The sequence below is a fragment of the Crocodylus siamensis genome, chromosome 3 (genome assembly GCF_052110815.1).
Source record: "Crocodylus siamensis isolate JL-2025a chromosome 3, ASM5211081v1, whole genome shotgun sequence".
NCBI classification, from domain to species: domain Eukaryota; kingdom Metazoa; phylum Chordata; order Crocodylia; family Crocodylidae; genus Crocodylus; species Crocodylus siamensis.
Genome location: NC_143397.1, coordinates 260,508,165 through 260,535,980, shown reverse-complemented (window position 1 = coordinate 260,535,980; position 27,816 = coordinate 260,508,165). Strand labels below are relative to the sequence as shown.

At 70.9% G+C, this 27,816-nt stretch overlaps 1 protein-coding gene across 13 annotated transcripts; it reads right to left on the bottom strand.

The window, feature by feature from the left end:
• Window positions 1-574: 574 nt before the first annotated feature.
• Window positions 575-26,685, bottom strand: LOC149869783 (microtubule-actin cross-linking factor 1, isoforms 6/7-like). Of its 13 annotated transcripts, XM_090040949.1 has the most exons (39): window positions 23,568-26,681; window positions 22,408-22,516; window positions 19,303-19,885; window positions 18,213-18,383; window positions 17,986-18,131; window positions 16,177-16,336; window positions 15,969-16,053; window positions 15,345-15,586; window positions 15,097-15,216; window positions 14,339-14,446; window positions 13,886-14,104; window positions 13,466-13,669; window positions 12,949-13,180; window positions 12,108-12,334; window positions 11,846-11,968; window positions 11,626-11,727; window positions 11,438-11,539; window positions 10,982-11,128; window positions 10,713-10,868; window positions 10,353-10,550; window positions 9,990-10,118; window positions 9,627-9,797; window positions 9,045-9,200; window positions 8,606-8,812; window positions 8,402-8,521; window positions 7,986-8,155; window positions 7,258-7,417; window positions 6,937-7,134; window positions 6,265-6,390; window positions 5,756-5,899; window positions 5,098-5,286; window positions 4,497-4,611; window positions 4,200-4,369; window positions 3,672-3,834; window positions 3,244-3,398; window positions 2,589-2,663; window positions 2,298-2,415; window positions 1,654-1,844; window positions 575-1,557 (listed from the first exon to the last, which is right to left on the bottom strand). In XM_090040949.1, exons 1-39 carry the CDS (start codon window positions 23,785-23,787, stop codon window positions 1,315-1,317), a joined length of 6,654 nt encoding a protein of 2,217 aa, XP_089897075.1. In that variant the 5' UTR covers window positions 23,788-26,681; the 3' UTR covers window positions 575-1,314. The 13 variants fall into 13 exon arrangements, 12 of the variants coding, with proteins under 12 accessions (XP_089897075.1, XP_089897068.1, XP_089897071.1 ...); XM_090040942.1 differs by having other exon boundaries at window positions 575-1,340; window positions 1,437-1,557; window positions 3,244-3,834; window positions 4,497-5,286; window positions 23,568-26,684; XM_090040945.1 differs by having other exon boundaries at window positions 4,497-5,286; window positions 23,568-26,683.
• Window positions 26,686-27,816: the final 1,131 nt, after the last annotated feature.

Here is a 27,816-nt window from a genome sequence, read left to right as displayed (position 1 = left end):
TGCAGCCCTCGAGGCCGCCACCAGCTCCAGCACCGTCTGCCAGGTCAGGGGCTGCCCTGACCGCCCGTGGGGCCAGGGCCTGTCAGCCCCACCTGCGGGCCCAACTGGCCTGATCCTGGCCAGGGGCAAGCCAGCGGCCCTCACCCACTGCCTTTCAAGCAGGTGCATCCTGGGGCACGCTCAGCGGGCGGGCGGGGCCGGGCTGGGCCATGATAAGCAGCAGGAATCCCAGCAATGTTTGCCCTGGCAGCAAGATGAATGGGAGATGCCTTCGCCACAGCCCTGCGGGGCCCCGCGCAGCAGGGAGCCATGTCACGGGGCAGGGCCGGAGGCCGTGGTCTGGGGTCCCACGTGCTCCCACAAGCTGGGGTCCAGGGCTCTGGGCTCATGGGACGCGGCCCTTCCTGCACCCCGGCTGCTGGTGTGGTGAGAAGGGCACGGCCATCCTGGCAGCCATCAGCTGGCCACGGGCAGAGCCAGGGCCTCGATGGCCCGCAGACCCCAGCCCGAGCCGGGTGGTCCCCACGTCCCCCTGCAGCCACACGGACAGACGAGCGGACTCAGTGGCTGCTCATAGAAAAATCTACTCTTTACTGTTCCTGGCGCGCGGCACGGCGCGGCCAGGCCCGCGGTTACATTCAGCTCTATTGCTGTCAGGTTAGCGAGGGGGCGACGTGAACATGCGCGGCTGAGGCCAGCGGGACGGGCCCTGCGGCTGGGGGGCAGCGCTGCAGGCGGGGGCTCGGCAGGGGCAGGGGCAGGGGCAGGGGCAGGGCGGGTGGCAACGGGGCCCCAGCTCAGCAAGGCCGGGGAGCAGCTGGGGGCTACCAACCAGTCGCAGGGGCCGGGGCAGGGGTTAGCACCGGAGAAGGGCTCCTGCCGCCGGCATAGCCCAGCTCATGGCCCCACTGGGCAGCAGGGCCCGGGCCGGGGGGGCAGAGGTCAGGACCCCCAGCAGGCCAAGGTCCCCGCAGGGGGGCACTGGGGTCCGCAGGATCGGGGCCGTGTCCCTGGGGGAACGATGCTGCCCTGAGCCTCCCCCCGTGTTGCCGGCAGGCGCCCAGCCGGGGTATTTACAGTGCTGGGGGGGGGGGTCGTGGGTGTTTGCATATATCCTGGGCCAGGCCCATCGGGTGACGGTGGGCGCGGACAGCTCGGCCCTTGCAGAGCCGCACTCCGGCCCAAGAGGTGGGGACGGCGGCGTGCAGCCGGCACTGTGGCCCGGGGGCAGGCGGGAAGTCCTGAGTGGGGCCAGGCGCTCGGCTCTGCCCATGGGGAGGCGTCTCCGCAGGCGCAGGACGGCGGCCGCGGCTCTCAGGTTGGGGGGCCTTCGGGGGGCTCTGCAGACAAAGCAGAGAGCGCCCGTCCACAGTCGCTCGGGGCTGGGGTCAGAGCCCCGCAGACCCCCCTGCCCCGGCCCTCCGCGCCGCTCTCACCGGGGGGCGCCGGGTCGGCGCTGTCCTCGGCCGCGGTAAGCCGCAGCTCGGCGCCGTCGACCAGGAGGGAGCTGCGGGAGCGCGGGCACCGGTCGCCGGAGCGTGTCCTGCGCAGCACGGACTGCGGGGCAGAGGGCAAGGAGTGCCGCGGGCCGGGCACGGGGCACCCGCGATGCCCCCGGTCCCAGTGGGCCGGGCCTGCCGCTGGGGCAGTTACCTTGCGGGCGAGGGGGCTGCTGGGCGCGGAGGCGCTGCTGTAGAGGCTGAGGCTGGAGTTGGAGCGGCTGGGCGACAGCACCTTGGAGGACGGGGCCGACTGGTTCCCGGGGCACTTGGCTGCAGCCGCGGCCCCGAAGGCGTCGGGGGACAGGTACTTCTCGTTGATCTTCAGGTTGGTGCGTCCCTTCACTGGCAGAGCGGGGGGGCTGGGCACCGGGGCCTGCGCCTGCCCCACCCCAAGGCGCAGGGCTCCGGCCCCAAATCCCCGAGGCTGGAGGTGCCCAGCTCCTCCCCCGTCTCCAGGTCTCACCAGGATCAGGACCGCACACGGGGCTGGAGCCTGGCCCGAGCCCTCTCCTCCCCGGCGGGCTGGGCCCGTTCTGGCAGGTGCGTCCCGTTGGGCCCGGGCCGCCACGCGAGTCCCGGCCCCCGCTGCCGGGGGGAGCCCAGGGTCCCCGCATAGTCTGGGCCGCGGGCGCCGGCTACCCCGCGCTCATTGGGGCACCCGGAGGTGACGGCCCAGGGCGGTGGGTGCAGAGGCTGCTGCCCCAGGCCCATGGCAGGTCAGAGGTCACAGGTCACTGCCTAGCCCAGCCTCCCCCGCCCCGGCCGGAGCCCCGCAGCCCGGCCGGCACCTCCTACCTCGGCAGGGGTCGTTCTTCACCAGGAACTCGTCCAGCGCGATCCAGCCTCCGCCCACGCGCACCATCAAGGTGCTGCGCAGGATCCGCACCATGCGCAGCTGCTGCGACTCCCCAAACTGCAACGGTGGCAGCGTGAGCCGTGGCCCGCGGACAGGTCAAGGGCAGGGGCACAGCTCAATGGCACAGCTAAAGGGACTGGGGGGAGGGAGTGTCTGCATGCCGCATGGGGGCCTGTCTGCACGTGGCCCTGACCCTGGGGGGAGCCCGTGGCTGGGGGGGTGATGCTTACCCGGTACCTGTTGGCGCTGATCTGCTCCACCTGGAAGCGCTTGGCGCAGTTGCACTGGGCCACCTGCCTGTTCACCTGCAACGGCCCCACACGCGGCTTCAGTGCAAGGCTGGGCCAAGCCTGCGCCCATCACCCAGTGGCCCAGGCAGTCCTGTCCCCCAGCCCCAAAACCATTTCCGCTCCCCTCCACTGGACTCTCTCCAATGTGTCCACAACCTTTCTGTAGTGGGGGCCCACAGCTGGACACAGGACTCCAGATGTGGCCCCCCCGTGCTGAATGGAGGGGAAGAATCACTGCCCTCGATCTGCTGGCAGCGCTCCTACCAGTGCAGCCCGGGATGCCGGTCGCCTTCTTGGCACAAGGGCACGCTGCTGGCTCCTGTTCAGCTTCTTGTCCCCTGTCCCCCCAGGTCCTTTTCTGCAGAGCTGCTGCCCAGCCCGTCCTCCCCGCCTGCCCCGGTGCAGGGGATCGCTCCTCCCCAGTGCAGGACTTTGCACGTGTCCTTGTTGAACTTGCTCACGGGGGGACTTGCACTTTGGGGCTTTCTGCTTCCCTGCCCCAGCCTGGCACAGAGGCAGCGCCCATGCCCAGAGCATCGCCCTCCCCCAGCACCGGAGCCCCAGCGCCTCCAGGGTTCAGCCCCCATCCCCACACCTCGTCCTGGATGCGGTCAGCGTCGCCAGCCCGGCGCAGCGGGTCCCGGTTGGGGTGCAGGGTGCTGACGAACTCATAGTAGTCAATGAAGCCGTCGCCGTTGGTGTCGAAGATGTTGGCCACAGCGCTCATCTCCAGCACATTGGTGGGGAACTCTGTGGGAGCAAGAGCAGCCTGTGGAGCGGCCACAGGTCTGGCCAGACCGCCCTCAGCCACCACCCAGGTCCTTTCCCCACCCCAGCCAGGGATGCACCAGTGCCCCCCAGCACTGCTGCAGCATCTGCGACCCCATCCCGGCTGCTGCAGCCAGCATGCAACAGGCAGGGCCCCGGGAACCGCGGCTCGCACCACTGTGGCCGAGAGCCCAGCACAAGCACCGGTGACCGGGAGCTCCCCGAGCCACGTCCCGGCGCCGCGCCAGTGCTCACTGGAGGAGAGGACACTGTCGATGAACTCCCGCTGGCTGATGCGCCCATCCTGGTCCCGGTCGATGCCGCGGAAGACGTCCAGGACCCGGGACTTCATGTGGCTGATCCACTGCATGTAGCGCTTCCGCCAGACCCCGAAGTCAAAGTGCGCAAACTCCTCCAGCTCCGGGAGACAGGCCGCGGGTTAGACCCCGAGGCGGGGAGCCCGCGGCCTCCGTCCCGCCAAGCCCAGCAGGCTTCCAGCACGCCAAGCCGGGGGGGATCCCCTCCCTGCTAGGAGCATCCCTGGCTCTGGCACGGGTGGCACAAACCCCGCCAGCCTGGGTCTGCTCATCCCACGAGCCCCCCAGCCACGACAGAGGGAAGCAGGGCCCTCGGGGCCTACGGGTCAGCCATCAGCCCTCGGCCTCCGCCCCGCGGCAGCCCTGTGCCCGGAGCAGACGTGGCCTGGGCAGCACCCGCCGGCGCAGCCCACGGCCGAGCCGGCCCCAGCGCATCCGCAGCCCCCGCACGCGGGGACGGCCTCACCTCCCGCAGGCGCTGCAGGGCCGTCTGCAGCCGGTACTGCCGGTCCAGGGCCAGGAGCCAGAGCTGCTGCCAGCGGTGCAGGAGCTGGGCCATGAGCGGGCTCTGGGGCTCCAGGTCGACGAGCGGCACCGCGGGGACGGCGTGGGGGGCCTTGGCCGTGCTCCGGCGCCCTGCAAGCAGCCAGGGGACAGGCGGGCCTGAGTGGGGCGGGAGGGCACCCTTACATGCCGAGCTGGCCGGGGCCGGGGTCCCTATGTGCGGAGGTGGGCGCAGGGCCACGCGGGCAGGGGTGCTTACGTGCGGAGAGCCGGCGGGCGGTGGGCGGCCCCAGCTCGGGGCCCAGCTTGCGCTTGCAGCTCTTGGTGACCTTCTCCACGTCCGGCTGCTTGCGGTTCAGCTCCTCCAGGAACACCTGCGGGGCCGTGATGGTGGGACGGAGGGGCTCACCCTCGGAGCGGGCTGGCCCCAGGGATGGGGCGGCTGGGACGAGCTGTGGGGCCTGGCCAGGAGCCCCGGGCTGGTGCCGGGTGTGGCGCGGCTCACAGGACTCCCGACCCGCTCTGGGCCCGGGACATTTCTGCAGCGGTTGTGGGGCAAAATGGGGCAAGCACGCGGGGCAGCCGTGGGTGCCGGAGCCAGGGGCCGGGCGCTGCCGGGGGAGCATGCGACTGCCCGTGCTGCGAGGCCCGGTGGCGCAGGGCGGCCTGGGGTCCCCAGCACCGGTGTCAGACGCAGCCGCACGGGCTGGGCAGGGGCAGAGCGAACCAGCGGCAGGCGGGGGCTGGGCAGGAGCACGGTGCGGCTCCGTTTGGGGGCCGCGGCCGCGGTCACAGTGCGGTTCTGGGCCCCGGGGCAATGGGGGCCCGTCCTCCCCCCACCGGGCCGCCCGGCCCATTACCGCGTGCTGGGCATTGAGCTCCTCCAGCTGCTCGGCGTCCTCGGGCAGCGGCTCCTGGTCGCGCAGGCCCAGCGCCTCCTCGGCGGCCGTGATCCAGTCGATGAGCCGCGCCGTCTCCGCCCGCTCCGCCGCCAGACTGGCCGTCTGCGCCTGCAGCCGCTCGCCCTGCTGCTGGGCCCAGCTCAGCACCTGCGACGGCACGGCACGGCGCGCACCGCCCTTGGCACCCAGCACCCGCGAGCCCAGCCGGGGCGCCGGAGCCCGCCGCGTCGTGGTGACCGCGCTGGCGCCCCGGGTGCTGCTGGCTGGCGCCTGGCACACGCCAGCGGCCCCTCCATCAGCCCAGCCCAGCCGGGAGACCGTGGTCTGCCGCCAGCCCGAGGACGATGCCGCCCAGGAATGAGGGCTGGTCCCATGCTTCCCAAGCGCCAGGCGCTGCGTGCCGTGTGCTTACCACCCCAGTTTCACCCCCAGGAGTCACAGGGAGGGCAGGGAGCCTGGGAGCCCCGCACCCCCGGGAGCGCAGCGTGAGCTCGCCCCAGGGAGAAGACAGCAGAGACCCAGAGACACGGGCAGAGCCAAACCCAGCGGTCCGCAATGCCAGCACCGTGTCTCCAGCCCCGGGATGGGCCAGGCGGGCGCGCGCTCGTGCCCTCACCTCCTGGAAGCGGCTCCTGGCCACGGTGATCCAGGACTTGATGGTGATGACGGCGTCGGGGTGGCAGGCGGCCAGGATCTCCTCGCCCAGCGACGCGATGCACTCCAGCTCCAGCTGCTGGCACTGGAGCGTCTTCATCAGCTCCTGCGGGCACGTGGGAGGGCGCGGTGACCTCTGTGCGAGCCTGCCTCAGTTTCCCCTCCCTCCTGCGGGCTGCCGTACCCTGGGGTTGAACGGGTTAGCCGCCCCTGCGCAAGGCAGAGCGCCCTGCGCTCAGAGGGCCCCCAGCTCCGGCGTCTCTCCTCCGGGGCCTGGCGACACTGTGGCCTGAGGTCTGTGGCTGGGGCCGTCACCAGGGATTTGAGATGGGGCCAAGCCCCTGCCCAGGCACTGCCTCCCCCCAGCTCGAGCCGAGCATCAGCGCCCAGCCAGGGCTGCAAGGGCAGAGCGTGAGCAACCCACATGCACCCCTCGTTGCACGCCGCAGGGTCACCCCCGCGGGCGCTCACCTGCAGATGGCTCTGGCACTCCTGCACCGCGGCCTCCTCCTCCGGGAAGACGCCGTACTTGAGGGCTTTCTCCGACTCGGACAGGCGGCCCAGGAAGGCCTGCACCAGCGTGTGGAACTCCTCCGCCTGGCGCAGGACAGCGGTCGCATGGGCCCGGCCCGTGCCCTGCAGCCCCTGCCCCTCCCTGGGACCCCGCGCAGCTGCGAACCGCCGGGGCATGACCAGGGCTACACGCAGACATCGCGTTTGTCCCGGGATAAACCATTTTACCCCAGCACAGAGGGCGAGTCTTCAGGCATCCATGGCAGTTGCCCTGGGATAAATCCCAGCATGTTTCCCAGGACAAGAAGTGCCAGCCCTTTATCCTCGGACCTTGCAAAGTGCATCAGGAATGGGCACTGACTCAACAGGGGCAAGGCAGGAAAGCAGCAAAGCCCTGCCTACACAGGCGGTGTGTGGACATGCCAATCCCGGGATATTCCTGCTCTAGGACAAGCCACGACTTGTCCAGGGACAAATGCAACGTCCATTCCCAGCCTGCGCTGATCCGCAGACGCCAGCTCCAGGGCTGAGGCAGGACGCCCGCGCTGCCCCATCAGCTCTGACTGCACAGTCGGCCGGGGGCTATTCCCTGCACAGGCCCGGACCCCGCCTGCCCACAGCTGCCCTCACCTGCCGGAGCGCGGCCTCCAGCCGGGCCTGCTTGGACACGGAGAGCTTGCAGACCAGGTCCCAGCGCGTGCTCAGCTCCTCCATCTGCTTCTGCAGCCACTGGGAGTCGGCGCTGCTGCTGCCGCGGGTCAGGTCCCGCACCGAGCGCTTCAGCATCTTGATGCAGCTGGCGCGCTTGCCCAGCTCCTTCTGGAACACCTGGCGGGCGGGCGGGCGGGACCGGGCAGTCACGGCCCCCGCCGGGCAGAGCTGGGCCGGATGCTCCCGGGCGGGCGCTCCAGTCCCTGCGGGGCATTTTCCCCTACCCTGCCCCACACAGACCTTATGCTTGTCCATGAGGTCGCTGACCAGGTCACGGTCACCCCCGACAGGTGCCTCCTCGCAGAGCTGCGGCTCGGCCCGGTACAGCCAGTCCATGAGCGCCTGCAGCGCGTCCGTGAACTTCCCCGAGAACAGCAGGCTCTCCTCCAGCTGGTGCTGCCTGCCAGGGGAGCAGGGTTAGGGCGTGGGTGAGCGAGCAGGCATGGGGAGCTGAGCTGTGGCCCTGCCATGGGTGGGGAGAATGTGCACGTATGTATGCATGTGCGTGCATCCAAATATGTGCCTATACGACTATGTGCATCATGTGTATGCAAATACATGTGTGTGCATCCAAGTGCATGCATGGGTATGCAAGTATGTGCATTATATGTGTATGCGAGTACGTGTGTGTGTGTGTGTGTGTGTGTGAGGGCATGCAAGTACATGTGGGAATGCATGTCCATGAAAGTATGTGCCACATGTATGCAAATACATGCATGTGTGTTTGCATGGATATGTGTGCATGTGCACGCATGCAAATACGTGTGTGTATCTGCCTGTGTGCACGTTCAGTGAGGCAGAGCCCCTGACCAGGCAGTGCAGCCTGGGGTACGTGGCAGGGCGGCACATGGGTCGCGAGGTGTGGAGCTGCAACAGGTAGGGGCCGAGGGGAGCTGTGGTGTGCACAGCGGCAGGGGAAGGAGAGCAGGGTCTTGGCCCGCAGAGCCCAGCACCGGCGCCGGCCTCACCTCTCCACGGCACGGCTGCTCAGGCCGTCCCAGCGCTCCCGCAGCTGCCCCAGCAGCTCGTCCAGGGGCTGCGCGTCCTCAGCCAGCTGCGCCCTCTCCCGCAGCGCGCGCCCGCTGCGCAGCGTGGCCTCGTACACGGGCCGCTTGGCTCGCAGCACCTTCTGGAAGTCCTGCGGGCGGGGGGAGGGGTCAGCTCCTCAGACCGTGGCACTGCCCCGCTGCTCCGGGGGGCAAGGGGAGGCCCCGTGCAAGCAGAGAGACCCCGGGGGCAACAGGGTGGTGGGAAGCCGGGGCTGTGCCGAGCTCCAGGGTGCCAGCTCTGTCCGTGGCAACTGCTCCAGAGGGCACCGCCACCCATCCAACCTCCTGCCTGCCCATCTGTCTGCCCCAGCCCGAAGCCCGGCGCAGCACCTCACCTTGTGCTCAGCTAGCTGGCACTTGATCTCCTCCTGGCTCGCGGGCGGCTCGCCGGGGGCCTCCAGCGCCTGCTCCGCCTCGTCCATCCAGTCCAGCAGCAGCCGCCGGGACTCGCTGAACTGAAACGGCCGGCATGGGGGCATCAGGGGCTGCGGGCACAGGCCCATGGGGACGCCAGCGCGGTCCCCGCCCGGCTGCGGTACCTGCTTGGCGCGCTTGCGAGCATCCTCCAGCGCGGTGCCGCGCTCGGCGGTGCGCTGCAGCACCTTGGCCAGCCGCTCCTTGGCCGTCAGCACCAGGCTCTGCACCACTGCGCCGTCCTGCTTCCGGCTGAAGTCCTTCAGGCGACAGGCCACGGCCTCCAGGCCGGCTAGCTTCTCCCCGCGGGCGCTCACCTCCTTCACCAGCACCTGCCGGGAGCCGGGGCGGTGAGCGCAGCAGGAGCCGGGCCTCATCCCCACACGCGGGCATCGCTACTCGCAGGGCGTAGCCACCCCACGGGGCTCCCAGCCCTCGGCACGCCCGGAGCCCACCAGCCCAGAGCACCAGCCCTGGGGCCACCTTATGGGCCATGAGACGCGGGCTGTGAGCCGGCCCGGGGAGGCCCGCACGCGCACGGCCTGGGAGACAGGCTGTGCTCACCTTGTGCTCCTGGATCTGCTGCGTGATGGTCTCCAGGACAAAGCTGGGTGCCGGGGGCGCGCTCAGGTTCTCGTCCGTCTGCGCCACCCACTGCAGCAGCTCCTGCACCGTGCTGTGAAACTCGGTGGTGACCGTCAGCCCCTCGGCCAGCCGCTCCTGGGCGACAGCAGCCAGCGCTGATGGGCGGCACGCGGGCCCCACGGCAGCCCCTGGGCCAGGCAGGGCTCGCGCCTGGCTCCGCCAGCTTCTTCCTTTACATGTGTGTACATGCACACGCGCGCACACATGCACACGTCAGCCAACCGGCACAGGCGCGAGCACACGCTACTCCAGGCCGCAGGTGGGTGTGCACACACATACATACACTCGCACACTATCCAGGAGGCAGACACAAACACACAGGCACCCACAGCTGAGCCAAAGGACACACGTGTATAAGCAAACGTTAGCCCAGATAATGGGCACTTACGTGGCCACACAGGCACGCACAAACAGGCGTGCACACACGTGGTCCGATCACAAGGCTGATGCAAGGGTGATCCCAACCGGGCAGTACACACAGGCGCGCGCACCCACACGCACCTTCCTCTCCTGCACCTCCGCGTGGACGCTCTCCCACTTCTGCTCGAGGATGCGCAGGCTGTGCTCCGTGCTGCAGGGCCGGGCCGCGGCGCAGGCAGCCAGCAGGCGCTGCAGCCGGTCCCGCACGCCATTGTATGCCTGCTGCTTTGACTCCATCTCCTTGCACAGCTCCTGCAGAGGGAAGGCACAGCAGCCCGGGGGCATCACCAGAGCCCCGAGCGGGGACAGGAGGAGGAGGAGGAGGAGGAGGCGGAAGGCTCTAGCATCCCAGCCAGGGAAGGGGCAGTCGAGGAGCCCAATGCCCAGCCTGTCTGCTCCCCTGGCAGGCTGGCACAGGACACGCGGGGCCCTGGGGCTGCTCACCAGGTGCGCTGCGAGCGTCTCCTTGGTGGTGTCGGGGTGACCCCAGGCCGGCTTGGAAAAGAAGAGCCGCAGCTCCACGTGCTCCAGCCACTGCAGCAGGTCGGTGATCTCCAGCATGACGTCCTGCACCTGCAGGGAGGCCGGCACCACATCAGCGGGGCCCTGCTGCTGCCCCCGGACCCACGGCACCAGCACCCCCGCCACAGGCAGGGTCCAGGCTGCCCACGCCCGGCCCTTGCCTTGGCTCACGCCAGGCTCCTGCCACAGCTCAGGGCCCTCAAGATGCTGCAGAGCCCCCGCGGCACGGCCGTGCGGTGCCACTCGCAGCCGTCGGAGGCCCAGCATGAGGCGCGTGGCCTGTACCTGGCTGAGGTTGTTCTCCAGCTCCAGCTGGCGGCTCTCGGTCTCGCTGCGCACGAGGTCCCAGCGCTGGTTGAGCTGCTGCAGGCTGCACTGCAGCCCCTCCACGGCGTCCCCCAGGCTGGAGAGCAGCAGCCCCTGCCCCGCCTCGTTCACCGACTGCACCGTGCGGGCGTGCGACAGCACATCATTGCGCAGCACCTGCGGCCCCGACAGGGTCACGGCTGGGGACAAGAGCCGCCCCCTCGCGCCACGACGCCACAGCTCGCGACGGGCCTGCCCAGGCGTGGCAGCGCCCGCCCCCGGGACCTCGGCAGGACGCCCCTTCCCTGCTCCCGCCCCGGTGGCTCGGCGGCTGCTCACCTTGTGCTTGGCCAGCTCGATCTCGCAGCTCTGCAGGTCCAGGCTCAGCGGGGTCGGGCCCTGCAGCTGCTGGGCCGTGCAGGACAGCCACTGCACCAGCTCGTCCAGCTGGTGCTGGAACTGCCCCAGGCCCAGCAGAGCCGCCTCCAGCTGGTGCTGCAGGCGAGCCAGGCCAGGCCCGTCAGCTCCCCCAGCCCTGACCCCTGCAGCCCACTCCCCACCGCTCGCACGCCCCACGGTGTGGGGCTGGGGGCCACAGCCCGGCGCACCTGGCGGCTCACGATCTCCTCCTCCAGGCGGTCCCACCGCTGCCGGAAGGCGTGGAGGGGGGCGGGGGGGCCACGGTCCTCGGGGCCGGCGCGGTGCCGCAGGCTCTCCACATCCACTTTGCACTGGTACAGCTCTCGCTTGAAGTCCTGCGGGACCAGGGAGCGCGGGGCCCTGGGCACAGCCTGCCGGGTGCTCCCGAGCCCCCGCCCTGCGTGCCCAGGACCCCCGCGCCCCCATCACGCCCGGCAGGAGCGCATCCAGGGGCCCGGCCTCTGGGGAAGAGGCCGTGGGGTCACCCCATATGCGGGTGGTCAAGAGGACCCCGCATGGCACAGGATTTGTCTTGGCACAGGTGCACGGTGCTGCGCAGCTGCAGAATATCCTGCGGGCGCTGGCATCGGGAGCAGAGGCAGCCGGGGAGGCAAGTGGGGGCCAGGCCCTGGGACCACTCCTACCTTCAGCTCGGCCAGCTGCCGCCGCACCATGTCCAGGTCCCCGCCGACCAGGAACTCCTCGGCGATGCGCAGCTCCGCCACGTCCAGCCACTCCACGAGCCGCTGCGGGGTGGCAGGCCGGGAGGGGCAGTCACGCCATGCCCGGGGCCGCCCAAACCACCCAGTGCCCGCAGCCCCGCGCCGCTCACCTGCATGGCCTCCTGGTAGGCGAGCGAGGCCTGCAGCTGCTCCTCCAGGCGCGCGTTGCGCTCGGCCCATGCCTTGCTCAGGCTGTGCCAGGACGAGTAGAGCTGCGGGGCGGGAGGTGGCAATGGGCGCTTGCAGGCGCAGGGCTCGTGCCCCAGCCCTGGACCCCGCGTGGGCAGCTCTCGTGCCCCGCCGCCCAGCTCCCCTCGGCCGCGTGCTCACGTCGTCCAGGCTCTTGGTGACGTCGGGCTTGTCCGAGTCCCCGCAGGCCGACATCAGCTCCACGCCCAGGGTACCCAGCGAGTCCAAGTCCTGCTGCAGCGAGTCGATCTCCTCTCGCAGCGCCTGCGGGACAGGACGGGACGGCTGAGCGCCCAGCCCCACGCTCTCTGTGGAGCTCGACCTGCAGCAGGACCTTGTCTAGGGCGAGAGCTCGGCGCAGCCCGAGCGGCTAGCAAGGGATGGAGGGAACCGCCCCACGCACCTGCATGGCGCCAAGCTGCGTGCGCACGGCTTCGGGCTCGGGGCCGGCGTCCTCCAGGTCCAGCACAGCCTGCTGCGTGTCGCCGAGGCTGAGCGCCAGGTCGGCCAGGCCCTGCCAGAAGCGCTCGGCCAGCACCAGCAGCCCCCGCAGCCAGCGCTCGCGCTCCTGGCACTGCCCGCGCAGGCTGCGCCACTGGCTCAGCAGCTGCTCCGTGTGCTCCGGGATGGCTGCAGGGCCGGAGGGGGCAGGGGCTGAGGGCCAGCCACGGCACGGCCAAGGGCCCGCTGCTGCCCCCAGCACCCTGGCCACACGTCCCTGCTATGGGCTTGGGGGGCTGGTCCCAGGCTCCCCTCCCAGACAGGGGGCAGGGGTCACTGCAGGAGCAGGAAGGAGCCCCTTGCCACGCGGTGCCCGTGGGGCCAGGAGTCCTCTGGGCACATGGCTGTGCTGCATGAGCACAAGTTAGCATGGTTGGTATGGACTACTCCCCTGGGCAGCGCTGCCAGAGAGCTGCAGGCACCATATGTGCATGCATAGATACATGGCATGGCGCATGCCCCAGGCACTGCTGCTGTGGGGTGCAGGTGCTGTGTATGCATGTGTGCGCATGTGTGTCATATGGAGTACCCCCCCAGGCGCTGCTGAGAACACATGAGAATACGTGTGCACATATACGTGGCATGGAGTATGCCCCTGGGCAGTGCTGCCACAGGGCTGCAGGAGCTGTGTGGGCAAGCGCGTGCACACACACGCATGTGGCAAGAAGCACACCCCGGGTAGTGCTGCTGCGTGCACGTGTACGTGAGAATGCAGAGCACCCCGGGCAGCGGCGGGTCGGTACCTGTGGCTGCGGCGTTGGGCTGGGCGGCCTGCATGCCAGCCAGCAGCTCGGCGCCCTGCACGCGCACGGTCTCCAGCGCTGCCCCCAGCTTCTCCAGCTCGCCCAGGGCCAGGCTGTTCTCGCGCAGCTGCTCGCGCAGGCGGGTGGCGTCGCCCCGAGCTGTGGGGGGGTCCTGCACCCGGCTCTGCAGCCGCTCCAGGCACTCCCGCAGCAGGTCCATGCGCTCCGTGAGCTGTGGGGACAGGCAGGTCCCTCCAAGGCCTGCGGGCACTGGGGGCATCCCGCAGCCGGAGGGGGGGACGTGGGCAGAGCCCCAGGCCGGGGGCACCGGGGTGGGTGAAGCCGTGCGTTGGTGCACAGAGCACAGCTCCTCACCACCCCAGACATCTCCCAGCCCATGCTGGGGGCACAGCCAGGCCTTGGGGCCCACAGGACAGCTCAGCCCCAGCACAGGAGTGGGGGGTCAGGGTCCAGCCCGGCTCCCCAGGCCATGGCTCGGCTGACGCCAGCCCCGTACCTGGCTATAGCGCGGGATGGCGTCCTCCAGCACGGCGGCTGCCTGGCGCACACGCTCCCGGATGCGGCCGTACTGCTCCTCAGCCTCCTGCCAGCGCTGCTGGAAAGCGGCGCCCTGCTCCGGGCTCAGCTCCGCCAGCTGCGCCGACACGCGCTGCAGCTTCGCCATCGGCGGCCGGTGCTCCGCGATGGCCTCCCGCAGGCTCTGCCGCGCCCGCAGGGACCGGTCAGTGCCCGCCACTCCCCTGCAGCCCACCCTCGCTCAGGACCCTGCCCCTGCGCCTCTCCACCCCATAACCCAGGCATCTGGCTGCCCGGTCAGCCCCCGCGGTGCTGGACCCTGCGCACGGGGCCAGCGCTGAGCCCCCTCCCCCGCACGGGAGAGCCTGGCACCCTGCAGCATCGGGCCCCAGCCCCTCACCTGCAGCAGCGCCTGCTGCTCCTTGAAGGCCTCGTAGCTGATGTCGTGGGGGCAGAGCCGCGCGGCCGCCAGCTGCGTCTCCTGCAGCCAGGGCGCGAGCTCCTCGTGCGCCTCGGAGAACCGGGCCAGCAGGGCCTGGGCGTGCTCCAGCTGCATGGCACTGGCCGCGCTGCGCAGGAACAGCGGCTCCGCGCGCTCCCGCAGGGCCTGCACCGACGGCTGCAGCGAAGAGGCAGTCATGTGGGGCCTCCCTCCCATGCCGGCTCCTTGCAGGCAGCACCGTCCCCTGCGGTGGTGCTGGGAGCCCCGGGCACATGCCCCACGCGTGTACGCCGTGCACACGGAGCGGGGCAGGAGGTGGGGCTAACCGATCCTCCCATGCCCACGGCCACGTGGAGGCGAGGGGTGTCCCCTGGGCAGGCATGGGGCAGTGCCGGGTTGGGGGCTTCTTACCTGGAGGTGCTGCTGGCGGGGTGGGGGGCAGGCGTGGAGCAGCAGCGCCGAGATGCCCAGCAGGCGCTCCGCCAGGCCGCGGTGATGCAGGATCTCAGCGGAGAGGAGCTGGTGAGACAGAGGCGCGGGAGTAGCAGGTCCCGCCGCCCCGGCCGCGGGCACGGGGCCGACCAGGGCACAGAGGGAAGCAGGGCTCCTGCCGGGTGGGCCAGCACCAGGCCCCCTCCTCTGCAGGGCAGTGAGTGCCGCCCTCAGCCCCAGCCCCACATGCCCTCACCTACCCGTGGCTCCTAAGACACCTAGGGGTGTGTGCATGCACAGGTGATGCATGTGGTTTGCATGTGCGCACACAGTGTGTGTGCACACGAGCATGTGGTTCCATCAGTGGGGGTGCAGGTGTGTGCACAAGGCTCAAGCCATGTGTGTGCAAGCAAGGTGTGTATGCATCTGTGACCAAGTTGGTAAGTGCACAAGCGTGCTGCACGAGGTTCACAAGGTGGTGTGCACACACATGCTGCATGCACCTACCCATGACTCAGTGGGGTAAGGAGCTCTCCTCCCTCTCCCACGCCCTGCCGGCCATGTATGACTCAGGGTGAGTGTACCCGTGTGACCGTGCGTGCCTGTGCCCCTGGCTACACACACCACTCTGTGACCTGGCCGGTGTGCACACGCACAGGAGGATCCGAGCCGCTGCCTGCACTGGCCGCCAGGCTGGAAGGGTGCCAGCAGCGTGACCCCCGGCCCCGGGCTCCTACCTTGTGGTCATTGAGCTGCGTGCAGATGGCCTGAGCGTCCAGCCGGGCCTGGCCCAGCTCCTCCAGCCGCTCCTCCAGCCGGGCCAGGTGCGCAAGCTCAGCGTCCAGGACCTGCTCAAACTATGAGAGACTCGGGTCAGCCATGCGGGGGCACGGCCAGGCAGGGTCTGGGGGAGCTCCTGGCGCGGCAGCCAGGGCAGGGGCGTCTACCCAGCTCAGTGGGGGCTACGGCGCAGCGCCGGTGGTACCTTCTCCTGGTCACTGGTGCTGACGGGCTGCAGCCCGGCCCCCGGCTGGGCATCCCTGGCCGCCAGCTCCTTCTCCATGCGGCCGAGCCAGAGAGCTACGTCCTCCTGCGCCGGCCCCACGCGCGACGAGGCCTCCAGCGTCTGCTCCAGCCGGTGCAGGATGTCACTGCTGCTCTGGCCCACGATCAGGTAGCGCATGCGCAGGGACTCCATCTTCTCCTGGGTCAGCTGCGCCTCCTCCCCTGCGGCGCCGCGGGCAGTCGGGTCAGGCGTCCAGCGCCCCACGGGACCGGAGCCAGCCGGGCGCAGGGGAGCGGTCCCGGCTGTGACCTGCTGAACGCCACCCCCCACCGCTAGCCCAGACCCCCCGCTGCGGCTACGGGGCTTGCCCCCCCAGCACGGCGCAACGCCAGCCACGCGCCAGCCCGTCCTGCCTCAGGCTGCTCCCCTGGAGCACACCGGCGCTGACCCGAGTCCTGGCCCACGGCACTGCCTTGCACCTGTGAGTCCTGCTCCTGCCAGTGTGGGGGACCAAGTGCCCCCGTAATGAGGGGAGGGGGTCTCAGCGCCATCCCCCATGAATGTGGGGATCCCCAGGCCGCTGGTCCAGCACCACGTGCTCACCCGTCACCATCTCCAGGACACACTGCCCATTCTCCAGTGCCCGCTCCAGCTCGCCGAGCCGTGGGCGGATCTCCTCGCAGAGGCCCTGTGGAGCACGCCGGTGGGGGTGAATGCAGCCCCTGCCCCTGAGGGACCCTGTGCCTGCCCCAAGACCCCCGACCCCGCCATGCGCGGGGAGCTGCCCGGTCTCCTCTGGCCCCAGCCCCACCTGGATCTGCTGGTGGGCGTCACGGACGTGGCTGACGCAGCCATTGGCGCGCCAGAGCCGGGCCAGGTGCCGCTCCGTGGCGCTGAGCCACTCTTGGAAGGCGTCCACAGACTCCTGGAAGTGCTGGGCCGCTGGCAGGATGCGCTCCAGGCAGCCATGCCTGCAGGGGTGGTGGGGCAGGAGCAGGGTCTCAGGCCCGGGGAGCCAGGGCCAAGGGCAAACGCTCCTGGCCCCACTCTCCCGCTGCCCCTCAAGGTCGCCCCAGCTCATGCACCAGCCCGGAGCCCCCGGTGATGCCCGGAGATGCAGGATGCAGCGAGCTGGCCAGGCAGCGTGCCTTGGTGCAGGAAGGGTGGCATGGCCCCGGGGTCACACGCAGGGAGTGGTGCAAAGAAGGGTCTTTTTCCACCTCCAGCTGCCCCTTTCCCTGTGCAAACACATCCCCCGGCCAGGGGCTTCCAGCACTGCCTCCCTGCAGGGCCCAGCCTGGCGCTGGGGGTGGGAAGCTTGCTGGCTGACTGCCTCTGGTCCCCATCCGGGGCAGCCGGCCATGCCCAGCTCCCTCCCGCTCCCCCAGGGCTCTTTGTCTGCCTGGCCAGGCCGCGGCTCGCCCGGCAGGCGCTTTGTGTCCTGATGCAAATTCCAGCACAGCCCCAGCCGCTCACAAAGGGGCTCTGACCCGCAGCCGCGCGGCCCCGAGCTGCTGGGGCCCTGGGGAGGGGAGGGGAGGGAGAGGAGGGAGAGGAGGGATGGCGGCAACGGCCTCGGGCAGGGCACACACCGGGGCCACGATGCCATGGGGCTGGCAGGGGGGTCTCCTGGTCTGGGGCGGGGGCTGGGCTGCAAGGCAGAGCCCTGGAGAAGAGGACGCTGCAGGGCCTGCAGTGACCGGAGACCCCAGCCCTCCGCTGCTGCCCCTTGCCTCCCCGGGGGTCAGAGCAAGGCCTCTGCTGTTGTGAGAGTGCGGGCATGTATTCATGTGTGTGCACGCATGCATGTGTAGGCACATACATTCATGTATGCCCGTGCACATGCATGCATGGGCGTATGCATGTATGCACATGTGCATGTGTGCACACACGTGCATGCGTGTGCGTGCAGCAGGCCTGCAACTACGCTACATTTCCTGTGCTGCAGCTGGACACCACGGCCCCACGTTGTGTCACGTCCCATGCAGCCACAGAATCGGCCTTCTCCGTCCTGCGCAGAGGAGGTCCCCGAAGGCCGTGAGCGAGTCCTCTCTTCCCCAGCCTCGGTCATCCCACCGCCTCCAGCCTCTCCTTCCCGGGGTGGAGGTGACCCCGTGGGCCACCCAGCCCCATGGCACAAGGTGAAACAAGAGGGGAACGACCTGGGGGTGAGGCTGTGATGAGACACCACCGACCTCAACCTGCCACTGCTGTTGTGGGGGGCAGGTGGCCTATTGCATGCTGCGTCCCCTGAGGGGGAGGAATGGGCTTGGGTGGCAGCTTGGAAGACTGAGGCTGGGTTACACGGCCTCTCCCGGCCCCTCCTTTCCCCAGTTCTACGGAGCAGGTGCCTGAAGCCCCCGGGCTGCCACCAACGAGCTCCAGGGCAAGCCTCTCTGCCCCACGAGGCGAGCGGGGGCAGCTGGGCAGGCACCCGCAGTGCATGGGGCACCTAGGCTCTGTCACAACGGGCAGCTGCAGCGCCCCGCGGCCCCAGGCTGCGCTTGAGCCTGGCACCGAAACAGGCGTTTCCGGCTGCTGCGGCGGTGGGAGCACGGCTGCTGCAGGCCCCGCAGGCTCCAGGCAAAGGGGGAGCCCAGGGCCCCCACCGCTGCCTCACCTGGCCTCCGCCTCCTGGATCAGCTGCGCCCACTTCCCCTGCAGCTCGGCGAGGCCCTCGTGTCCATCCGGCTCCGGAGGCGGCTGTCTGTCCTGCAGGACGCGCTCCACGCGGGGCCGACGCTCCTCCAGGAGCCGTTTCAGGAGCTGTTGGGAGTCGCGGTCCGACTGGCTGGCCCGCAACGTGCCCCCCCCGCGCCCCAGGCCACCCACGGCAGAGCCCCTCACCTTCTGCTCCTGCAGCTGGGCTTTCACCACCTTCACCTCAGACGAGGGCGGCTTCTGGTTGCTCACCAGGTCCTCCATGTCGGTCACCCAGCTCAGCAGCTTCTCCAGCGAGTCCTGGGCCGGCTCCACGCCCGGGGCATCCTCCAGGAACGGCACGGCCCGCTGCGTCACCTGGGGGAGCAGCGGGAGCTGAGCCAGGGGCAGGGGCAGGGGCAGGGGCAGAGCCCACCGGGGCTGCGAGACGCCACGTGATGTCCGGATGGCCAGGCAGGGGCCTCGGCCGTGCGATCCCCAGGGAGGGCAGCACCCAGCTAGGCTGCACCCAGCCCCGCTGCGTGGATTTGCTCGCAGGACTCGGTCCCTGCTCCTCCCCCAGATGCGTGCGCCAGCGCAGGCAGGGTGGGTGCAGGCCCCGTCCCCAGGTGCCCGGGTCCAAGGCCTGCGAGCACAGCGGGGAGAGCGGGGAGGGGGCAGCCGCAGGAGAGCAGCCCGGGTCCTGGCGGCTGCACGACCAGTCCGTCGCTACCCAGCTGGGAGATGACCGAGCAGGGGACGGATTACGGGGCACGGGGCAGTTGAGGGCTCCATCGCCTCCCCCCACAGCACCCGGGGGGAAGCCAGATAGTGGGCACGGGGTCCCCGCAAGCCACGAGGAAAACGCCAGGGCCTGAGGGGTCATGCAGCCCCTAGAAAATGCTGCAGCCCCTTCTCTCCTTTCCCCCGTGATTTGAGGAACACCTCACTCAGGCCCCCCGTGGCTCCCGATGGCGCCAGAACCACGATGACGGCGCATGGCTCTGGACACACGCGTACACGTATACACACTTATGCACGCCCCCGTCGGCGCAAGCAGGCCTGCCGGCCAGAGACACCACAGCCTGGGCCCAGCCCCTCCAGGCGCCTGCTGGGTGCGGAGGCCGAGGGCACAGGGCACGCTCCCGGCAGCGCGCCGGCGCCCGCCCCAGCGCCACGGGGGTCGCAGAGACGCATCGTCGGCTGATGAGACCCCCCGGCGAGCGACGCCTGGGCCAGCGGCCCCTGCAGACTCCTGCGCCGGGGGCACGCAGGCGCCGCGGTGTCACGTATTAACCTCGGCCAGCTCCCCGCAGCGCTCCGTCAGCACCTTCACGGTGCGGGTGATGACGGGCTCCCCGCCCCGCTCGCCAGCGGGGTACTCGGTCACCTCCACGATCTCCGTCACAATGGTCTCCGTCACCTCTGTCACCTCCGTCACCTCCCGCGTGGTGAGGGGCTTCCAGGGCCAGCTGCTTCCCGAGCCCCGCGGGGCGGCCACGTGCTGGGGGGTCCGGGCCACCCCCGCAGCCTCCAGCTGGGCCTTGAGCGGGTTGCAGCCCGTGCTGCCGTTCTGCACCTTGACCTCCATGTTGTTCTGCTTGGGCAGGGGGCTGCTGGGCTGGCTCTTGGCCGCGCTCGGCGCCGGACTCCAGCCGTTCTCGATCACCACGGGGCTCGGCGGGGACTTCTCGGCGGGGGCTGCCCGGGCCTCGGCATTGTTCCTGCCGGTGGCGGGGGGCCCAGCCTCGAGCCCCAGGTCCTTGAGGTACGACTCCTTCAGGAACTCCTCCGACTTCTGGCTCTTCTGCCCCAGGCAGCTGGGCCGGCTCACCGAGTTCCCCATGGTGCGGCGCGGCGCGGCGACCTCAGGCCGGCACCTGCAACCAAGGAGCAGCCCCGTCAGCCCTGCGGGGCAGAGGGTGCAGATCCCTCCCACCCTGCACGGCCATCCGCATCCCATCCCGAGGACCGGAGCCCTTCCCTGCTGCCTCGGAGCCGGGCCTGGGTGCAGATCCCCTGCCCAGAGGGGGAGGGCACCTGCCCGGCGGCCTGGCTCCACGGGGTGAAGGCAGGGGCAGAGCGGGCTCCCGCTGGGGGCACCGCAGGGGCGCGGGTGGGGAGCGAGCCGTCCCCGGCGCTGTCCGGGAGAGGACGGCGCCGCGGCAGGGCGCTCCCAGCGGCGTGGGCACACGCCTCGTTAGCCAGGGAGGCAGCGCAGGGCACCAGGCAGACGGGCAGATGCTGCTAACGGGCCTCGCTTTGTACCATTAGATTAACTCCCAGGCAGGCTGGAGCCAGGAGAAAGGAGCCATCTGTCTGCGGGGCCCTGACAAAGGCGGCGCAGGGAGCTGAAAGGGGCATGCTGCCGCAGACGGGGCGCTTGGGGGGGCTGGGGAGCCATCCGTCACTGAGACACCCCCCAGACAGGACTCAGGCGCCGCCTCCTCCACCCAGCCTGCCTCTGCGGCCGTAAATCCCGGAGCACCCAGACAGGACCCTCCCCGCCCCGAGCACCGGCGCTGCCATCTGCACCGCACATCCATCACTCGGACGCTCGCATTCCCACCAGAGACGCCCAGCCGCAGCCGCAGCCGCGCAGGCCACAGGCAGCCCCAGCCACGCAACACAGGCAGCCGTGGCCAGGCACCCACGCCAACGTGGCCGTACTCCTCACACACCTGCAGCCACAGTCTTGCACCCACGCAGACAGCCGCAGCCACGCACCCCACATCGCCAGGGCTGGCACCTGCACAGCGGTGGCCGCGTGCCCCAGAGACAGCTGTGCCACTGCCACGTCCCCTGCACCAACAGCCAGGCTCGCATCCGCACAGCCAGGCACTGCCGCAGTCTTGTACCCGTGCAGACAGCCGGAGCCAGGTACCTGCACAGCCGTGGCCACGTGCCCCACAGACAGCCAGTCTTGCAGCCATGCAGCCACCTGTAGCCACGTGCCCCACACAGCCAGGACAGCCCCAGCCCCAGCCCCAGCCCCGGCCCCGGCCATGCACCCACATGGGCAGCCACAGGCACAGCCAGCCAGGCTCTCACCACGTGGACAGGGCACCCCACACAGCCCGGGCAGGCCCTGCAGACAGCCGCAGCCACGCACCCACAACCAGCTCCGTACTGCCGCACACGACCTGTGCCACACACGGCCACGCGGGCACGGCCCTGCTGCCCACGCGCACATGCATGCACACGCACATCTACACATGCACACGCACGCACGCAGCTGCCCACGCCCATGGACACGCGCCCCCCCACGCGGCGCACGTGGGACGGCGGCACCGGCGGCCCCGCGCCGCCCCCCCGCCCCCGGCCCCGGCCCCCGGCCCCACTTACCGGGCCGCGCGGGGCGGTGCGGGCGGACGACGGGCGAGGCGGGCGAGGCGCGGGGCCGCACGTGGCTCGGCGGGGCTGGCGGGTGCGGCCGGAGCCGCGCAAGGTGCCGCGGGGGAGCGGGCGGCGGGCCGGGGCCGGGGCCGGGGCCGGGCTGCGGGGGAGGCGCCGGCGGGGATTGGCCGCCCGCAGCCCCGCGCCGCCCCCGGGCCCGCACGCAGCGCGGCGGCGGCCCCCGGCCCGGCCCGGCCCGGCCCCGCGGGCGCTGCGCGGTGCGGCGGGTCCCGGCAGCGCCGGAGCCTCCGTCCCGAGCCGCCGCGCAGCCGGGCTCCAGCGCCGCGTTACCGGGGAAACCCCCGCGGGCTCGCAGCCATCCCGCCCGCCCCGGCCCCGGCCCCGGCCCCGGGACGCGGGCAGGAGCGGAGCCCCGGCACTCGGGGCACCTGCGCCGCGCCGCGCACCTGCCGGGCAGGGCCGGAGCCGGGCGAGGGGCGGCCCGGGCCGGCGCTGCCCCCCTGCCGCGGGGCCGGGGCCCTCCAGCCCGGCTCAGGCGACGGGAGATTTGACGCCCAGACCCGTGGGCACCGGCAGAGCCCTGCTGCTGCCGCCACCCCGGGACGTGCCCGCCCCCCACCCCCCGGGCCCCGGGGGTCATCTGGGGCCTCTGCCGCCTGCCCGGGCCTGGCCCGGTGCGGCCCCGGGGCTGGTGGCGGGGCTCCCCCGCGGCGGGCTGCGTGCCGGCGGCAGGAGCCCACCGCCTCAGATCCCACGGGCCGGCTGGGCTGTGCCGCGGCCTCGGCTTTGTCTGTGCCGGGCCGGCATGAATGGGCCTTTCAGTTTGTGCCGTCATGTGTGCGCCAGCCCGCGCTGCCCAGCCGCACAAAGGCCGCGAGCGAGGGACGCGCGGGGGGGCCGGGCTCGCGAGGAGCGGGCACGGGCCGCCGGCCCCGCGGGCGAGGCCAGGCCGTGGACCCGGGCAGGGTGCACGCGCGGCCCCGAGGCCCGGAGCCTGCGCCACGCAGCCCCGCGGGGACCCCGGCCCCCACGCCCCGGCGCTCACCTCCGGCGCCGGCAGCCTCTCCGCCAGGGCGTCCAGCCAGTGGCGCAGGGCGAGCAGCTGCTCCCGCACGTCCAGCCGCCGCTCCGTCCACTCGCGCCTCTTGCATTCCCTGGAGAGCAAGGCAGGGCGTGGGGGTGGGCTCCGAGGGGGCGTCGCTCCCCAGCCAGGCCCCTGCCCCGGGGCTGCCCCAGAGACCGCAGCTGCGCACCACCGCCCCGGAGAGGCCCTGGGGACCGCCAGGCCCCAGCGATGGCACCCCGTAGTCCAGGGCCCCCACATCCCGGCACCCCCGGGACTGCCCCGACCTTCCCCGGGGGTGAAGGGGTGCTGCCAGCGTTTCCAGGCCCTCCGAGGGGCTCCTGCCCCCCGCCCCCCGCTGCTCCCAAGGCTCTGTGCCCCCCCAGTCTGGCTGGGGGAGCCCCTTCTTGGAGGCCCAAGGGCCCCACGGCGCCGTGCCTGGGGCAGGATGGGCACCCCCTCCGGGGTGACAGGCAGCAGAAGACACCCCTGGAAAAAGCACTGTGCTGCGGGCGGGGGCTCTGCGGGGCTGCCCCCCGCCAGGTTGCTGGCACGGGAAGATGCCGGGGGCAGGCCGGCACGGCCTCACCTGCGGAGGGGCAGGCCGGCGCTGCCTTGCGGCGCTCCGGGCGCGGGCCAGCGATGCCTCCGGCCGCCGCAGCAGGCTCTGCGTGGACCGCCGCACTGCAGACGCGGCTGCAGCCGGCGGGGTAACCCCACTACCCCCGGGGCACCCCCCGGGGCCGGGACGCGGAGCCTCAGCTCGGAGCTCAGGCTTCTCCTGAGCGGGGACGAGCGCCCGCAGCACAGCTGGAGCTCCGGCCTCGGAGCACGCCGGGACCGGCCTCGCCCTGCGCCCGCGCCAACGCCGCCCCGCTGCGGAGTTGCTCGTGCTGGCTCCTGCCTCGCACGGGAGCGGGGGTTACGCAGTGCTGGCTGGGCTCACCGCAGGCCACGGCGTGCGAGGGGAGCCGGGACGGCCGAGACCCAGCCCACGCCGCCCCCGAGAGCCACGAGCAGGCTCAGGGCGGCCCCCGGGTGGCCACAGGCCTGGGCCAGCGGTCCTGGTCCCAGCCTTGCGGCGAGGGCCTGATGCCGGGGGGGGGGCACGGCCCTCCCTGCCCCCCGGCCCGGCCGCATACCTCTCCACCTCTTCCAGGTCCGGCGACGGCGCCTCCAAGTCCTCCCCAGAGATGCCGGCGTCCTCCACGGCCAGAAGCTTCTGCAGAGACACCACGGGGAGAGGGGCAGGGTTACAGGCCCCAGCCGGGCCGGGGGGGTGCACATCCCGGGCATACTGGGTGCGTAGCCCGGGCCGGCAGGGAAAGCCCCCGAGGAGCCCGGTGAGATGAGAGGAGCCATCCGGCTGGGACCGGACCGCCGCCGGCAGCCACTGCCCCCCAGCAGCACCAGGCCGTGGCCCAAGGAGTGGGACCGAGGGGTCACCCAGACCTGCGTGGGCAGAGGGCCGGGGGCTGGACGGTGCAGGGGAGCAAGCCTAGGGCTCGGGCGCAAGGCGGGGTACCCTGCGGAGTCTGCAGCCCCCGCGACCGCCGGCGCTGCTCACGGGTGCCAGTCGCCTCGGCCCGGCCGCTGCCCCGGCGCCCCCACCCCAGTGCCGGCCCAGACAGCGTGGCCGGCGCCTTCCCGGGGGTCGCATGGCCCCGTGACACCCCCGAGCCTGCCCCTCGCGCGGCCACCCCAGCGGCTTGCCCTCGCTCTCAGGCCGCTCCCCCGGGGGGGCTGCCACGGCCCTGCCCCGGGGGCTCGGCTCCAGCCCCTGGGTCCCCCCAGCCTGCCCATCCTCGGTGCCCGGTACGGCCCGGCCTCCCCCAGCCTGCTCCTCCTGGCGGTCCCAGACCCCGACGGAGCCCGGGCCAGCGCCCTGCCACCGGCTGGAAGCCACCAAGCTGCACCTTAACCCAGCCGGGATTTGGCGCCCTGGCAAGCTGCTCCGATGCCCAGGAGCCTCCCGACTGCCCTGGTGCCTGCAGCCGCCATCCCCTTCCCGCCCCCGCCCGCGGGCCAAGGCAGCCCGGCTCCCCTCCCTTCCGGCTCCAGTTTAACCAGCGGTTTCCACGAGGGGCCTCGATCAAGCACTTTGCTGCAGTTCAGGAAGGGGCGACTGACCCGGGGTCCCCTCCGGGAAGCCGGCTGCTGAAGGAAGATGTGCGCTGGGCTAGGCCAGTCTGCAGTCAGGGAGCAGTGGGGCTGCGGGGTCACATCCAGTCCAGCCCCTGCCCGAGGCAGGATCAGCCCCAGACAAACCCCGTGAGCAACCTCGGAGCCGCACGACAGTCGCCCCGACACAGCCCCAGGCATCGCCCCTGCCCCCGGGATGCAGGGGGCCGCGGCCGCCAGCGTCCTGCTGCTGCCGGCGGGTCGTGGGCGCTGCAGAGAGCCCAGGCCCAGGCCGTGCCCCCACTGTGGAGGAAGGCAAAACCCCCAGTGTGCACCCGTCTGAGCGGGGGGAAATCCCTTCCCGCCCCAGTGCAGCACGGGGCTGACCCTGAGTGCGGCTGCAGCCAGCACCAGGCCCGCTGAGGAAGCCCCCCCGCCCACAACACATGCAGCAACAGAAGGGGAAAATCCTTCCTGGCCCCCTGTGGCCACCAGCAAAGCCCCGAGCCTGGGAAATAAACCCCTGCCGCGTTTGAGCCACTTACCTCCATTTCCGTAATTAATTTTTCCATCAAAACATGTTGCCAGCCTGGCACCCCCGGCGTCGGGGCAATGGGCTGCTGACTGCCCAGAGCAGGCTTTTCCTTTCCTTAGAGATGCAGGCAGCACTCGCTGTCCTGCAGTCCGGGGGCCTGCCGCGCCGGACCCCTCCCCAGTGTCCTGCCTCCAGCCTGGCCGTGCTCCCCCGCACCCCTGCCCGCCGGGGCTCTTCCTTCAGCTCCCGGGCCCCGCCTGGAGGGGTCATTTCTGCTCCAGCTGCACCAACAGCCCCCCACGTCTCCCATTTCCCCAGCTCGCGCCCCGCTCTCTAGTTATTTTGAGTTCTTTTGCAAAGTCTGGCTCACGCGGCCTTGCGGCAGCTGCGGCTTTGCCCGTACACTCCCTGGCCTCCAGCACTGCTCGTCCACACAGTTAACCCTGTTAGCAATGCCTGGGAGCCTCCCCCCCCCCTTTTTTAATTTCGTATCTCGGGCCGATTTAGGTAAATCGGTTCCGAATGCAAAGTCGTCCAGGTCCATGTGGTGTCACCCCGGCAAGTATTTTAGCTCTTCAGCCTGGGGCTTCAGATACTCCCAAGCCCAGGCAGGCCATGACCCTATGGGCCGTGATCACCACCACGGTGGACGGTCGCATCCGTCCAGGTGGTGTTGCTGTCCCCGGAAGGGGAGATCCCGTCTCCCTGACCCGTGATAACTTTGTGCCCGTTGCACCGCCCACGAGAGTCTACTACAGCCTCCTGCCGGGAGGGTCTTGGCTGCGTAAATGGAGACCGGGGGTTTCTCCCTGCCTCGCTCCTTTGGCCTCAGGGCAAGAGACACTTGGGGGATCTGAACACCAGGACCCCCGGGGTTGGGGCCTGCATGCCCCTGCTCTCCCCCAGGGCTCTGCACCAGCCCCTGGCGCTACCTCGGCAGAGCCCCCGTGGTGGGTTTGCCCATGAATACTGCTTGGCTCACATTGCCACGCGTGCACGACGCCGCACGGCTGCCCCCGGCCCAGCGCACGGCTCTGTTTCATGCCCGCCGGCCCAGGCGCTCCCGCGCGGCTCAGCCCTGCCGCAGCCAGCGTCGTCACCGGCCCCAGACCGCCCCGTGGCCAGGCAGAGGCCCGTGGCTAGTGGCGCTGCCCGCGCTTCCTTTCCCCTCGTCCATTGCCCGCCTTCCAACCCGTGTTTCTCCACTGCCGCGTCCGGCGGGTCTCTTGCCGTGCTCAGACCGGCGTCAGGTTTTCACTGCATGTGCTTCCCCCAGGCCAAAGCTCGGTTGTGCTGGTCCTGATCCCGGCAGCTGCCCCAGCTCCTCGCGGCCGGGCGGGGAGAGCCCTCCCATGGACGACAACTCCTTGCTCAGCAGGCCCAGTCCCCAGGTGACCGGGCCCAAGCTCGGCCCCCAGCCCCACCGGGATACAAACCCGGTCCCTCCCAGCTCCCACCGGCTCCTCCTTCGAGACTGAATGTCTTGCACCTCAGCCTGGGAAAGCCTGTGCCCTACGGATCCCGCACTCGGTCCTGCACGGCCATCAGAAGGCAGCCCCAGCCTCCAAGGGCCTCCCAGCCGTCCGAGGACACGGCGCTGGCCCTGCCTCCCCGGTGCCACCCTGTCTACCCTGCCGCAGGCCCCTGCCTGAGGGCTCGTCTCTGGAGGTCACCCCACCTCCCTGCCCCACCGCGCTGCCGCGCCCCGCGGCCCTCCCTGCAAAGCTTCCTGCTCATCCCCCCCTTCCTCAGCGCTCCCCCGCCCTGTTCCCCACCTGGAGCCGCCTGCACCCCCTTTGCCCCCAGTGCCCACCTGCTGCTCCGTGGGACGAGCCCCAAGCAGGTCTCACCCCAACCCCCATCCCCAGGGGACAGACCCTTTTCGCATGTCCCCTTAGCTCTGCTCCCCGCATCCCTCGCATGCAGGGTTTCTCCCCAACCTGTGCCTGCCCTGAGGCACATCCTAATATAACCCCCACCCGAATTCACCCCTAGAGATCTGCTCGCCTCTGCCCCTCCTCCCTGGGGCTGGTCCCACCCCAGCCCTCCATCGGAGACCCCCACACCACCCCCCATGCCGCCCCGTCCTGCTAAGCCAAGTGCTGCTCCTCTCGGGGGCTGCTTCTTACTCCCTTCCCCGAAGCTCCTCAGCCTCCCCCAGCAGCTGCCTGACCCTGAAAGCATCAGGAGCGTCTGGAGCAGGAGGGGACGCTCCCGGCTGAACTCGGATGGGGCGGCTGATTGCAGTGACCCGGGGTGCCTCCTCCAAGGGGGCTGTGGGGCCACACATTAGCACTGCCAGGTGCAAACAGGACCCACCAGATAAACCCAGAAGTTGCAGGTAGGAATCAGAGCGATAAAGCCTGGAAACGAGGTGCAGGCTCTGGGGCCAGAGCAGCCTCTCAGAGGGGAACACCAGGTCCATCCATCACCGCCCACATCTCCAGTCCCCCGTCCTCTGCCTCCAGCTCCCCTCCCCTCTCCCCATCTCCACCCCACACCTCCTGGGGTGCCTGCTTCTGACTCACCCCCTGCCCCCTCCCCAGCTTGGGGGAGCAGGACAGCCCCACACCGGACATCACTGGCCAGCCACCCCGGGCATGCAGCCGCCTTGGCCTGTGCTGCAGGAGGGCGGCGCAGTCGTGTGGCGCTGCAACCGCCCAGCCCTGCCTGGACACGGCTGCCCTGCTTCTGGCACCTGCCCTGGGAACTGCAACGAGGCTGTGCCCCCCTCC

Bases quoted from the DNA above. Each gene is read 5' to 3' on its own strand.
- LOC149869783 (XM_090040939.1), bottom strand. From the start codon at position 23,787: ATGGCTCCTCTCATCTCACCGGGCTCCTCGGGGGCTTTCCCTGCCGGC. The intron at 11,728-11,845 runs GTGAGCACGCGG...CCCGCCCCGCAG, and splicing joins TCACCAAGAGCCTGGACGAC to CTCTACTCGTCCTGGCACAG. The intron at 1,845-2,297 runs GTAGGAGGTGCC...CCGCTCTGCCAG, and splicing joins GAAGAACGACCCCTGCCGAG to TGAAGGGACGCACCAACCTG.